Source organism: Haliaeetus albicilla, chromosome 11 (genome assembly GCF_947461875.1).
Source record: "Haliaeetus albicilla chromosome 11, bHalAlb1.1, whole genome shotgun sequence".
Lineage (NCBI taxonomy): Eukaryota > Metazoa > Chordata > Aves > Accipitriformes > Accipitridae > Haliaeetus > Haliaeetus albicilla.
In genome coordinates this window covers 2011705-2026263 of record NC_091493.1, presented here as the reverse complement: position 1 = coordinate 2026263, position 14559 = coordinate 2011705, and the positions used below count along the sequence as shown (strand labels likewise).

Below are 14559 nucleotides of genomic sequence, written 5' to 3'. Positions count from 1 at the left end.
CAGCACGGTGACATTTGGCCTTGAACAATCCTGTCCATAATAAAAACATCAGTGAAACCAGCCAAACCCCAAACCCCTGCTCTCAGATAGCCCCTTTCCCTGGTATAACTCCAAAATCATTGGGGAGGCGGGTTTTGCCCACAGTCCCACGCAATTGCGCGTTTCCTGAGGAATTTGGAGCCTGCCTTTGTAAAAAATCGCGCCAGTTTGCAAGTCAAAAGGCCGACAGCGCACGCTACGTCGCTGGCCCGGCACCAGGACGATAACCTTGTCAAGGCACAACCAGCAAACGAATAAAAGGTGTGGGTGTGTATAACCGAAAGCAAGTCTTTGCTGACTTGTACGATGAAATGTTGACCAAAGGGTGGCTGCTCTCTGATTAGAACCCGAGCTAACAGATCAGGGACTGGGGCAGATTGTTCAGAAGGAGGTTCCTAGGAACTGTGGGCACCCTGACCATCTTCAAAGTCAGCTGAGTGAGGTTATGGGTTTCCATATTGAAACATCAAAAAGTACAGTCCTTTTTCTAAGCGCTTGCTTATATTCTGCTTTCTATAACAAAGACTTATTAAGCACTTTAGCTGTGCCCTCAGCTAAACTTACAGAGGTTTTTGCTCATATTCTCCTTGGAATTTTAAGAGATTTGAGGGAGACAAAGAAAAAAATCTGAAGAACACTATTAGCTGTTGAATTTGTATTGCAAATCATGAGCAGCCCTCCTGGACTCTATACAGAAAGTGGAAGGTTCATAAGCTGTTTAATGAGGTGTCAGTGGAAGACTTTCAAGAAGAGCCTGGAACAGCTTTGCAACACATACAAGAAGATACATACGAGTGTATTTTTGCAGTTTCTCGGTAGGGAAGTGAGTGGGATTACCTGTAGGGAAGACCATCATGAGGAGAAGGAGATATTACACATAGTACTACAGGTATTAATTTCTTAAAAAACAACACTTGGGTAATACCGTATCAGAGAAGATCTCTTTTAAAGAGTTGCGGTCATTAGGTGATGGGTTAACTGAAGGCTGCCTCCAGAAATTAATGAAGCAACGAAAGAGTCCAGGCTGAGCTGGTGGAACGGATCCTGAACCGATAAACACTGCCCCTTTACAGGGGAACCTGGCACAGCTGCAGCTCCAGCAACTACAGGAGCTGGAAAATTACTGCCATCCCAGGAGTTTTTTTCCTTTATGTTACTTTCTGAATCCTGAAAACAGGCTTTAATATCTGAAAACAGGTTTTAATACCTGAAACGCTTTCAGCTTCCAGCAAGTAGGCACAAGCCAGTGCCAAGTACTCTTTGAAATCTCAGCCTCAACACGTTACTTATGTTTATGTCCTTTCCTGCAAAGCTGACAGCGAGCAAGAGCGCTGTGCTCTGAGCAGAGACGGGACTTGGGGGTTCCCCTTATCTGTCAGGACCAGATACTCCTTCTTGCACGCATGAGGTCAATAAGTCTCTACAGCACACGCTGGGAAAGGGGATGCAGCGGTCCGAAGGGGGAACGCCCCTCGTTCAGCACCTCAGCATCACGGAACGTGGAGGCTGGGAGCTGAGGCTCCTCTGGATGTTTCTATACTAGAGAGCAGCCAGAGAAGGATTTCTGGAGCTCCGGATGAGATCCTGGGTGCCAACTTCCCACTGAAGCCTCATTAGAAATCCCAGCTCAGGTCTGGCCTTCACAAATGCTTCTCTCCTGGCATTATTCGCTGGCAACTCTTCAAGCACCAACAGGACATGTTGACGTAATTTAAATAAATTAAATCATACCAAATCTACTAAATATGGCCGGTCATATTATAAAGGGCAGTCACCATTAAGTAAAACTTATCAAAAACGCGGATAAGCCTCCAAATAGTTGCAGAGAGCAAGACCACCTTGCTAAAATTGCACCAAATATATTTTGTTTCGTTCTTGCTATGAGAGCTCGCAGGAAGCCAGGGAGGGTCCTGGAAACACAAGGATTGCAGGACTGGTAAACCTGGCAAAGTAGCTACCCTTGCATTTAAGCCTGTAGAATCCTGACATAGCAGCATGTCCATTTCAGAGATTATTTCAAAACAGAGGGGGGGGGGAGAAATGTTTGAAGTACCACTTTGCTGTGTTTGATTTGATGTCAAATTGGTTGTTTAGTTTTTGCCTGCAAGAGACTCCACCTCCTTTCAAAGTTCCCTTAAACCCTGTAGATAATTTATCCCAGTACGGCTCCTGCCTCGCACTTAACAGTTACACGGGCAAAGAAAACCAAACGTTCTCAGTCCTGCTGAAGAGGATTCAGATACCTGGTGCCTTGGAAAACCGCTGCCCTGAAAAAGAAGGATTTCCACTTGGATTGAAGCGTTCTCTGGCTTGATACTTCCATTTGTATTTTCTTGGCCCTAAAAATAATCTAAAAGGAAGACATCGCCTCTCACGGACCTGGAAAACACCTTCCTCCCCTCCACCACCACCCCCTTTTTTTTTTCCTTCCTTTTTTCTTTCTTTTTTAGAGGAAAAAGAAACTCAAGGGGGAGAGTTGTTCTTTAGTTTTTGCTCTTCAAGCATAGGTTAAAATGCCAGGCAAGGAGGAGGCCCTCGGTATCGCTCAACTCCTCCTCAAACTGCATTGCATCACTTGGAAAACAGGACGAGAGGACATGAGATATCTCATCCCAATGCCTTTTTAACGGCACTTAGTCATATGCATGGGGATTCATAACACCAGCATCTACTGCAAGAAAATGAACAGACGCCAGAAGATTTTATTTTACACTTAGCTGAAGAAAAAGCCATGAGCACATTTTCCGTTTTAAATGCTAGCAACATTTCGCAGGCTGACTCCCTCGAGGACAGTGGCAATTGGACAGAGGTAACCCAGTTCACCCAGCCGGGATGGCAAATCGCTTTGTGGGCTATCACCTATTCCTTCATCGTTATCACATCCATCGTTGGCAACGTCACCATCATCTGGATTATTCTTGCGCACAGGAGAATGAGGACCGCTACCAATTACTTCATCATTAATTTGGCTCTTTCGGATTTGCTGATGTCCGCTTTCAATACCATCTTCAATTTTATTTACGCCAGTCACAACGTCTGGTATTTTGGCGAGGAATTCTGCAGGTTTCAGAACTGGTTCCCCATCACCGCAATGTTTGTGAGCATTTACTCCATGACAGCCGTGGCTGCAGAGAGGTAAGAGGTGAATGGAGAAGATAAGGTCCAAAAAGTCCATTGTAAGTTATAAAAAAAAAAAAAAAAATTATTGCAATACTTTGGGCAGTTGGCCCCCACCTACCGTATCATGTTCCTTATCAGTAAAGTGGGAGGAGTGCCAGGCAAATAGACGACGGGGCTAGATGCTAGTTCTGGCATGAAAGGAAGGCTCTTCTGTTTTATCCCTGGTCTGAATCACACCTGAATCTGTAACAACTGGAAGTGGCTGGTATTTTATTGTTCCCATGTTACTGATCATAAACTGTTTCCCAGTCATCCTGCAAACTCATATTTTTTTAACCAGTAGAAAGAGCCGTCATTTGGACAGAGCTGGAGCAATATGAATATGCTGCGGGATGCTGAAAGTCTCAGCATCCACAATCCCGCTTATGAGTCCAGCAAACCACCAGAAATAATGGGAAACAGATCAGAAATGGCAGAGTCTGCTCCAATAGTTCACAAGAATGACTTGTTCCAAGAGGGAGGAAAGTAATTACAGTGATTTTATTTGACTTCTGAGGTAATTTGGTATTTTCATAATACACTCTTACATCTGCCAAGTCTCTTTTACTCGAGCTTAAATTTGTGGAGTCTGAATGTGTTTACAGTTCATTGTTAAGTAGCGTGATGCTGGTTTTCTTTTTACTAGAAAGTGGCCAAAAGGCCATGGGAATTTCCTCTCCTAAAGGCAATGGCATGTAAAAGAAGTAGAGGACCTTAAACTCCCTTCGAGGCTCTCTGCCCTCTTCCCTCCACGTTCCCGTCCTCCCTCTGTCTCTTCCTTTTTCTGCCTGGCGCTGGGAACGTGTGTATCTTCTCCATCCTATGTCCCTGCCGCAACCCCACGGCGAAGGTCTCCCCCCGGGCAGCCGGACCCGGTGTCCAGAAATACCTGGCGGCTCTTTATCGAGCCTTCCTGTTGACTTTGCAGTTTCCTTCGGGTTTCCTCCGTTCCTTATCGAGCGCATGTATCCACGAAGGGCCCTTCCAGCTCCCTCGGGAGCGGAGCCAGCGTCCCTCCGGAGCCATCCGAAAAGCATCGCTCCGTGAGTCATTGGGGTCGCTTTCGTAACTCCCGGCCCCGCTCGCAGCTCAGTTCACCCCAGCACACCCAGGGAAGCAAGCGATAGACAAAGCAAACCAGATCAACAAACTACCAGGAGAAAGAAGGCTTCGCCCCACGTGCACGTAACACCCAGTACAACCTGCACGGGAGCTGGGGATAAAGTCCGGCACGGGGCAGTGGCCCCTGTGGTCACTGGAAGGTTCGCTAATAAGCACAGGGATGAGCGATGTGTTTCTCAACCTGCAGTTGTCCAGATGAAAGCCAATCCCTATTTAGAAGCAATGGCAGCTCACTTTTAGACTCGAATACTCTTTTGCTGTTTCTGGCTTTAAATCAAGGGTCGTTGGTAACTGCTATTTTACACATGCGGTCTGCCAAAGATTGTTTGGGGTTTTTTTTAAATAGATCCATTTCAGCCTCTCCGCATGTCTCCCTAGTCTCGTTCCTTGGGGACTTTTGGTGAAAATACCTATACAGCCAAAATCTCTTTAGTCACATGGCACAGATCAGAAAGAAAACTTGGCATCTCACTGCCAACCATATTTAGCTATTCTTTGCTTAACCTTAAAATAGATCCTGACACTGTCTCCTGGAAACTCATGACTTCCATTTATTGTTATGAGAACTTGCGTCCACTCAGGCTCCATTGTTTAACTTTGAAGTTTCCTTTGAAGTGGTTTATTGTAAGGAAGGAGGCTAAGAAGCGACAGCTCTGTAAGTCATCTTTGTCTGCTGTGGAAAAGGCACTGGCGATACTGCTCACCGTTGGGTTTAGGACTGCTCTGCTTCTCCGTTTCAAGCTGCTCTGCTACACAGAGCAGCTGTTTCCACCGCACGCTTTCCGCAGTGCTCCAGGGAGAAATGTAGTATATCAGCTCAAGTTTCACACTCCAGTTAGCAAAGTCTCCTAGGCCCTCTTCAGAAAGTGTACAAGAGTGTCCAAAATTCAGCTTGTTCTGTCTGCGGGGGACGAGGACCGCAGGAAGGGTGCCGGGAGCGCGGTCCCAGCATCCCGGGACGTCACAGGGAGCGGGGCACGGAGCGAGGGCACGGGGAGCACGAGTAGCAGGGGGTGCAAAGGCAGCCCTGCCACACAGCAAGAGCAGCCAGGAGATCTCGGCAGATTCAGTAAATCTCCCAACCTGCAGGAGCTTGCCTAAAAGCGCGGCTGGCCTCAGGGGTGCACCCCTGGCTGAGCCTGGCAAAGCCTCCACCCAGCAGCCCTGTAACACCTTCGGTGTCTGCAACACGGGCTGCTGCGGCGGCACGGCGGGGAGCACCGCTTATACCCAGGTCTTGCCATTCACCGAGAGCCACAGATCGTCGATTTGGGCACTTCTGTGGGCAAATAGTCTGGAGAATATTCACCACTTGACTCCTTCCTGACCAGATTCAAGTATTGTATAATACTGCCTACGACGAGCGAAAGGAAAGCAAGGTGACATGAAAAATTTATAGCTAAATACGGCTCTCCTGCCGTGCAGTTCTGGCTTACTTACCGTCTGTCCGTGCAGCCGCCCTCTGTCCTGCAGCAGCAGCCGGGCAAAGCTCCTTCCCAACGGCCTGGCCAAGAGACAGCACAGAGTTCGTCAGATTTTTGCTATGAAAACTAGAAGGCAATTGGCATTTTCCACTCTATTTTGCCTTTGTAACAACCATGACAAAGAGTACGGAAAGCATGACAAGAAATGCATAATTGATTATGTACTCGTTACAACGCCATGCATTTCTACACAGGGAACTTAAAACCAGAGAGCGCCCCGGGCTTGCAAGTAATCTAATAGTCAGATGCGCCATGAGGGCTCTGAGCAGGTGTGGGACAAAAGGGTCAGCCTTTCCCTTCCACTGCAAGCACAAATGCGCAAACATTTACAGGCAGAGGTGGATGGCACAAGAGTTTTCCATGGCTAAAAATCAGTGGGGAAAAATTCAGGGGAAATGATACTCGAGACCCCCATCTGCTGTTGCGATAATACAGGGCATCAGAGGAGATTGACATCATTAGGGGGAAACAGAGTGTTTGGGGGGTTTTTTTGGTAGAGGAAGGAGAAAAGGGCATGGTATTATACAGTGCATAACTCCAAACTAACATGAACAGTTCACAGCATGAAATTTCAGACCAAACACATAAAGCATTTGAAGAATTAATTTTTTAAAAAAGAGAAAAAAAAGAAAAATTCAAAGTAAGGGCAATACTTGTGAAGACAATATGCGGAATGCATAGATGACTCTCTCCTCCTCACACCAGAAGCATCCATCCACATGGGTTTAATATATTCTGCCCTAAGACTTGCAATCATTCTCTTCAGAAAGAATTTAGCTTCTTCTAATTAATTATAGCCTGGAACCTATCAAAACGTCTCTATAAATAAAGCCCACTATACCGTCCTGGTGAGTTTTTATACTTGCTGTATTTGTTGTATAGTTTACCAATGCAACTGTAAAAGCATTACCTATTTTTCTTGCAGGTACGTGGCAATAATTCATCCCTTCAAGCCCAGGCTCTCTGCTGGAAGCACCAGCATCATCATCGCGATAATCTGGCTGGTGGCATTCGGGCTCGCCTTCCCGCAGTGTTTCTACGCCGAGATCATGATGGACAACGGAACGACGAAATGCATCGTCGTCTGGCCTGATGACGTCGGATCCAAGCACCAGCTCACGTAAGAGACATGAGAAAACTCCCAGTTCGTGCAAAAGTTAACTAGAAAATTAATTTCATCTCCAAACTGTTGGCTACAGGCAGTACTGGGAGAGAGGGCAAGGGGGAACCATGCAGCAGGGGAATACGGGTCTGGGGCAGCCCATCTAAGCTCAGTTTAAGCCATCTGGGGAAAAAGCTGCCGGGTGCTCATGGCTAAGGGTGAAGAAGGGTGATGCGCCATCCTCCCCTGCTTTGAAAACTGGTTATAAGAGCTAGAAACCCTAGATACAGGGCTCGGTGGATTTAAGAGAAACCAGAGCGAAAAGTCTCTCAACAAGCAATAAATCCTGGTTCCAAAGATTTTGGATTTTCTCCCTCTGTCAGGCAGGAAGAAACTGGGTATGCTTAATGCTGAGAAGCCACATAATTAGCTAAAAATTATGCTGCTCTTTGTGGAGAAAAAGAAAGGAGAAGAAAAAAAAAATTTAGGAGCATGTTTCAAACATCCTAAGGTTTTATAGACTGACTTATCTGGGCACACATCTGCGCTCCCAAAAGCTCCTAACCCTCACAGCAATTTCCTCCTGCTTTAAAGCACGATTGTTTAGACAGATGAAACAAGCCATACCCTGCTTTTAGGGGATCTGCTGTGATTAATCATTATTCGAAGCACATGATACACACAGCAGTTTGAGAAATTTATCAAGCAAAACATATTTATGTGAAGTAGTAATGGAAGAGCTGCGGAAAAGGAACAAATCAATTAAAAAAATGGAAACAATTTTTCAAACCAAAACCAAGTGCTAAACTCCCCACATCCATTCTCCACTGTGAACGCTTTTGCCCAGCTCCACGCACCAGGGACATTTTTTCCTTCTCAGTCTTCACCTCTGGCAGACAGCTGGATGCCTCCTACATTTAGTTACTACAAAACTAACTGGTTTTCACACTCCTATGTGCCAAGTTCCAGGAGCTTCATGTAAGTTTGGCCAAGCTGCAGCATATTCAGCCACTGGCGGTCAGTTGTCCCTGGTCCCCAGAGTCACAGAAGAGCAAAGAGTAAAATCAAGCTCGCATCATGTTGGCTGATGTTCCTCCCAGGGCTCCTTGGTTGGCACCCCATGGCACACACTGGGGAACACGGTGTGCCAGGCTCCTGTCAATTGAGAAGGAGGGATAGTAGATAATCACTTATATGTAAGTCACTGATGACTATATTATTCAGATAAAAAGCGTGAGGTTTATCCCTCCCGCATTCACGGTTTGGGAAGGATTGAAATGAGAGTTTCCCAGCATGCTGACAAACTCTCTGTGGGCTGGAAAGGCTGGTCCTGAACACGGCAAATAAGGGGGCAGGTTCTTTCTGGGATCCCCAGCTGAAGAGCAGCAGCTCCCAAACACGATACGTCACTTCATTCACCAGCTTGGTCTCCCTCAACAGCCTCAGATTTGCAGGTTTCAGTAGCTCTCCTAGAAAGGAAGTTGGAAGCAGCGCTCCCCAGAAATCATCTTGAGTGATGGATCTGTTGGGACAGATGCCTGCAATACAGACCAGGGAGAAAAAAACCACATGCAGCCATTCATGTGCTAGTCCAAACATCAAGGAAAAGAAATACTAAGAAACCCAAAGGAAAAACAAAGAAATGGAGATCCGGGTTCCTCTTTTGACTGTGGGTCCTCCAAATCCTTTGTAGTTGAGTAAAACCAGCCTTCAAGATTTCTAGACTTCAGAACAAAGAAAAATCCTTTTCTGCAGGAAAACCATGTATAATTATGCTAGAAAAAAAAGTAAAAAAACCAACAACCAAACAATGCACTACTGTGACTGCCAGTGCCTGAGAAATATGGGATATGAAGAGACTAAATTTGTAGAAGTTTAACCAAAATAAAGAACCTTAACCACAGAGAATTTTTTTTCAGGTGACAGGTTAACTTTGCAGCAAAACTACAAGACTAAAAGTTTCTTTTTGTCATATGCTCAAGCTTAGGCTCCCATCCTCTCCTCCTTCTCCCAGGGTGGGAACTCTAAAAGGGCTTTGCTGCGCTCCACACATGGTATTAGACCTTCAAAAGAGGTACCGCTCTGAGGACAACTGGGAAGGGTGGAAAACGGGCAGGGACAAACTTGCCACATTTCATAAATATAGTATTTTTTCATGGGCAGCCACCGCTCGGATATTTGCAACCACCCCAAGGAGCAAACACCACCGAGCGCCCCGACACCCATTTTGAGAGCGCTCCGCAAAGCAGTTGACCCCGCTCGCTAATGCGGCCGGTAACTGCGGAGCGTTGTCATACTGAGAAAGACCGTTTGCACCCAGCCTTTTGTGGTCATTGCCAGCAGCGTCTGCCAGAGCCCTCCTGCCTAATCCTAGTTTTTACACTGTTTATGTTAATTTGACAGCTGCTGTAACCAAGTGAGCAGGTTGTTCCCTCCCCATAAATGGTGTTCGCTTAAAATAATCAAACCCCGGCATGAGGGAACCAGCAGAAGCTTGTGGGGTAACGTGGAAAGCTAGGAAGGGCTGAGCTAAAATACAGCCGAAGGAGATGCCAGCGCTTTCGTCTGGAGCAGTAACCACGTAGCCTGTTGGTGATACGTAATTGTGCGTGCGCACACAAATAAAACCAGCCAGAAATGCAAATATAGCAATGACTGCCGCTCACTTTCCGCATGCTATAAGCGGGCAATCTTCCTTCCTCGCTATCTGCAGAGTCTTCCCTGCCAACTTTGTGCCCCCGGTTAGCAGCCAGCTACATTTTGCAGTCCCTGATCCAGGTTTTTTCACTGTTGCTGAATTAAGCTGTTGGCACTACTGCATTTGTCGAGTTACTCTGTAGTTTTGGGGGTATTCCTTTTCCATATCTGTGATTTAAGGGTTCATATTTTTACAGCCCCAAGTCTCAGACATCTCTCTTTCCTGGCTGCAGTGGGATAGCAAAGTTCAGAGCAGGTGGCCGTGGACTGTAACCCTCTGATAAAAGATAAATGATATTACTCCGTCTTGAAAGAGCAGTGAATCCAAGTCCAAGGACTAATCATCCCAACACAAGAGAGATGAGCTTTTGCTGTTTACAGAAGTCCCTGTAACAATGTTTGTAGGCAAAATTTCTGCTTCTTCATGCTTTGGGGTTGAAGTTAACGGGAGCCAGACATACATGTCCAAAAGACAATTTCTGGAAGAGCCCTTCAAGAGAAATACTGACTATGAAAACGTGCTTGTTCTTCTTTTTCAGGTATCACATTGCAGTGATCGTGTTGATTTATTTACTGCCTTTAATGGTGATGTTTGTCGCATACAGCATTATAGGAATTACTCTGTGGAGCAATGCAGTTCCAGGCAACCACCTTAACAGAGTCCGCTACAAACACCAAGTTAATGCCAAAAAAAAGGTCAGAAGTGAAACTTAAAAACAATTACCCTCAGCACACCAGCCCTGCTGGCTCCAATTCCAAAAGAGAGCTCGCATTTGATGGAAAATCTTGTGGGATTGGGTATGAAAGGTTGACAAAATATTTGGGCCAGGGGTAAAGGGCATCACTTGTCGAGTATGAAAAAAATGGTCATCTACACGCACGAGCCAGCCTCCAAGGAAGAAAGGCTCACATCGGTAGGCAGCGGGCCAGTTCCCAGCAGTCCTTAGAGAGTAAAGCCTGGCGTCCAGTGAAACTGCAGGTTGCAGGATAAACCAGGGAAAAAGCTCTGGACAGGGTGGAGAGGCTTCAGAGTAACAGCAGTTATAGCATTTCCCTCCAATGCAGATGCAAGCAGGTCCTCTGCAGAAAGTGCACTCGGTGCACCGGGATACACTCGCTCTAAACTCTCTCCCTGTTCCCAGTTTCCATCACCAGGGCTGGTTTCTTTGCCATAGCAGCCCAGGTCTACATACCAGACACAGCACTTCAGGAGGGCAAAACAGACCCAAAACAAAAGCAGCGTTTCCCATTCCCCCAGCGATCACCCAGAGGCCCAGGAATAACACCCTGGTTTTGTTTCCCTAGTTTGTGAAGACCATGGTGGTAGTTGTGATCATTTTTGCTGTCTGCTGGCTGCCCTATCATATATACTTCATCCTGGGGAGCTTCAAGGAAGACATCTACCAGCAGAAGTACATTCAGCAGGTTTATCTCGCAATCTTTCTCCTTGCCATGAGTTCGACGATGTACAACCCCATCATATACTGCTGTCTAAACCAAAGGTGAGTAGCGTGTGCACAGAGAAAGCTAAAATCTCAATCTGAAAAAGCATGAATCTCCAGAGGTGAGAACAACTGTGATTTTCAACTGCAGTCCACAGGCCGAGCAGACAAAGTTAATTTATACTCTGCTACTAACCTGAGATGAAATCTCTGCGAGTGAGATTTTAACTCAACCCTCAAGATTTTCTGCCTCTGAATAAAGCGCAGGCAGCAGGCGTACGATCAGCGCAGCCACACTTGCACCCATTTCCACACGCAGGCTACCTTATTTCCAAGAAAGGAGGAAGGAATCTGTAATCCCTGCAACGCATCTGCTGACCTAATGCTGGGCTGGCTCGGTCACCCGCTCCTCCCAGGCCACCCAGCCCCACGCAGGCACCGGGCTCACCCCCCCGTGGGGAGCAGGATTAGCCCACGGGTGACCTGCCCAGAGTCCCATCTAGGCACGCTGCCACGAGTGAGCGGCTGGGAGAGCGCAACCCCATCGTGCCAAGAGATGTCTCTCTTGCTCTGCGCTGAGAACGGGCTACTCTCGGGACGCTGGTGCAGCCAAACGCTGAACGTGGGACGCTGCTCTGGCCGCCCTGCAGATCTCCGTGCCAAATCCTGCCTTCGCATCCCACCGCCAGACCTCTCCCTAACCCGCATCCCTCTTCAGCCCAGCTGCGTGCACAGGGAGCTTTAGGAGTAATAAATGGTTTACCTCCTCCAGCACCTCCAGTGCCGTTTCACTGGGATTCCACCAGCAAAACGCCTAACTCCAGAGCGATGCTAGGAGGCTCACGCCTGGAGAGCGTTTCAAACAGCCCGTAAGCTCGCAAAAGAAGGCAGTTTTGCAGCCCATTCAGCCAATCTACATTTAATGTGAAACACCCAAAAGCATCCTCCTCTCTCAGAAAGGAGACAGCTTCCTCATTTAATTACTCATGGTTTTTTAAAAAGCTTCCAGGGGGTAAACATCTGTATTTTCCTCAGATGCCCTCCTCACAAATGCTGTTATTAGCATGGTTGACACCATCTACTGAGCGCATCAAACATCCTGCCGTTTCACTGATCTTAATATATTTACTTAAAATAATAAGGATATCTAATCATAAACTCCTATTGCTCTTCCCTCTGTGGTTTTATACATTTAGCTCTTCACCTCACTCCTTTGATTGCCACAGAAATTTTTTATTGCCACGGTCATTCAGAGGTAGAACCAAGTCATGCATTTGTTCTTTCTCTGTGCAATTAAAAAGATCATTTCACCATTTAATCTCTTTTCTTACATTTACAGGTTTCGTTCTGGCTTCAAATTAGCCTTCCGGTGGTGTCCGTGCATAAAAGCAACTGAGAAAGACAAACTTAAACTTACAACCCCATCTCTCTACCAGACAACCCGTAGGAAGTCGAGAACAACAAGTTTCAACACAGAAACTCAACTGAATGAGAAAGAGAAGACATCATTTATCCTCACCCAGCTAACGCTTTGATTTTCTCCTCCCGGTTCTGGCTCTATCCTAATACACCATTTCAAGGCAGCAGATTTGTAGAAGCCCAAGGCAGCTCTTTTCTTCTGGAGCAACTGTTTCCTATGGGACTGTTTCAGATGCCATCAGCTTTGAAAGCAGTCTGCTGATAATACTAATATCCACGTAGGTCCAAATATCACCCAGCTATGGATGCAAGTTCAGCCCTCCCTTACACCAACAACTGCAATTACAGAACAGAAAGATTTTGCCCATAAGGTCAAAAAAGCAGCGAAGTATACCTGAGGCAGTGCCAATCAGTAGAATATCAATTATTCTCTTCCAGATAGCGATCTCCTTTCTGTTCCACCAAGACACTTAAATCTGGAAAAGAGGTGATGGAGCAGAAATGGAGGGGCACATCTGGCCTGGTCTGGATGGACCCTCGGGGCTGTGTGGGCAGCAAAGTCCCATGGCTCAGCAGCCCCAAGGCGGACAAGACTGTGAAGCAAAGCTTGTTTAGAACAAAGGCGAATACTAACACATCCAGACTGAAAAGCCCGCCCTGCAAATTTTCTGAGTTCTGGGATTTTCACGCCTGCAATTTCACCAGTACCATCTCTCATCAGCTGAAAGCGAGAAACAGTTCCTTAAGATGGCATCATTGCATGGATTTCTATAACCTTGTACCAAAATACGATGTCATTTTCCTATTAAACTGCACCCAAGCGATTCCTCCAACTTCACGTAGTTAATTGTGGTGCCTAATTTGGAGAGCGAGGCTCTCTGAAAAGTCAGTAGCCAGGTGTGAGATGCTCACTGGCTTGGTCAGGGCTCATGGATCCAATCTGAATCCACCTCCTTTACCTCCTCTTGGTCTTAACCACAGTCTGACCCATTGCTGTCTTTTCCGAAATAGTCCCTTCATCTTCCCTTTCCAGACTTACCCCATATTTATCGCCACTGTTCTTCTCTTCTCAGATATGAAAATAAAGGCTGAATTATGTCATCTTCAAAGCCTGAGGCATTATGTGCAGGCATGCAAAACAGGAGAAGCTGAAATATAGACATTGTATAAAAGTAATACAGCATTTAATACTGGTGTGGTAAGTAGCACCTCACAATCACCTTTCGTGACAGGTTTGTCTATAATATCACAGAGCCATACCTTAGCATACGAAAAGCTCCTACACTGTCAACAAACCCAGTTATTCAAAATCTTCCCCTTTTCTCTGTGAAAGCAAAACTACAAAGTGTTGCCAGACCTAAGTTCTGCAGTAAATTCAGAGAAAAGACTCGTGGCTTGAACTGAAAGAGCGCTCAGGGACGTGATTTTCCCAAGTCTGTTTCAATACAGGAACCAGCAGATATATATTCCTTCTCCACTTAATCTTCTTCACCTTTCTGGCTGCTGTGGAGAACAATTATGTTACACAGAGGCCCAACAAACTTGTCTCGCTAATGGGACAACAGAGCACAGGGCTATATGCCCTTCTTAAAAAGTTCATCCTTTTGAATCATTCCAGCAGGTAGTTTCTCGCCTAGATGTTATCCATCCAGCCCTCTTAACTGGCCAGCCTGCTGTTCTCCAGACCGCACTGCTGGGGTGCACGCAGGACAGGGGGAGAGCAGTAAGAGGCATTTAGTTACAGACAACCACCACCAAGTCTTTCTTCTGAAGGGATTTGAAACAATTTGGGAGGGACGCTCTGCAAGGCAAACATCTCTGGGATCAGACTAGAGGGTGCAGACTCTTGCTCCGAGGAACTGAAGGACACCTACACACAGAGTTCACTATTTCATATACATAAGCTGTACCTCTCCCATGCCCAGCCGATGTGATTGTAAGGGCTTTAAACCCTTTAAATCCTGCAGCTTTCTAACGCGGATCTTTTTAGACCAAACAGGCCTGTCTTGAGCATCCCATCTTCCATCACATCTTAACAGCCACTCAGAGCCTATTTCAGGTGCCCAAGAGTCACACACGTGCTGGCAGCATCTCC

At 46.4% G+C, this 14559-nt stretch overlaps 1 protein-coding gene and 1 long non-coding RNA gene across 2 annotated transcripts; one reads left to right on the top strand and one right to left on the bottom strand.

The window, feature by feature from the left end:
• Positions 1–2695: 2695 nt before the first annotated feature.
• Positions 2696–12580, top strand: TACR2 (tachykinin receptor 2). The gene is made up of 5 exons (XM_009918446.2): positions 2696–3174; positions 6730–6924; positions 10143–10299; positions 10909–11105; positions 12385–12580. The coding sequence occupies exons 1-5, from the start codon at positions 2771–2773 to the stop codon at positions 12578–12580; spliced, it is 1149 nt and encodes a 382-aa protein (XP_009916748.1). The 5' UTR covers positions 2696–2770.
• On the bottom strand, positions 2722–6700 carry LOC138687667 (uncharacterized). Its single transcript, XR_011326783.1, has 2 exons — positions 5761–6700; positions 2722–3164 (listed from the first exon to the last, which is right to left on the bottom strand). It is a non-coding gene; the product is annotated as an uncharacterized lncRNA (long non-coding RNA).
• Positions 12581–14559: the final 1979 nt, after the last annotated feature.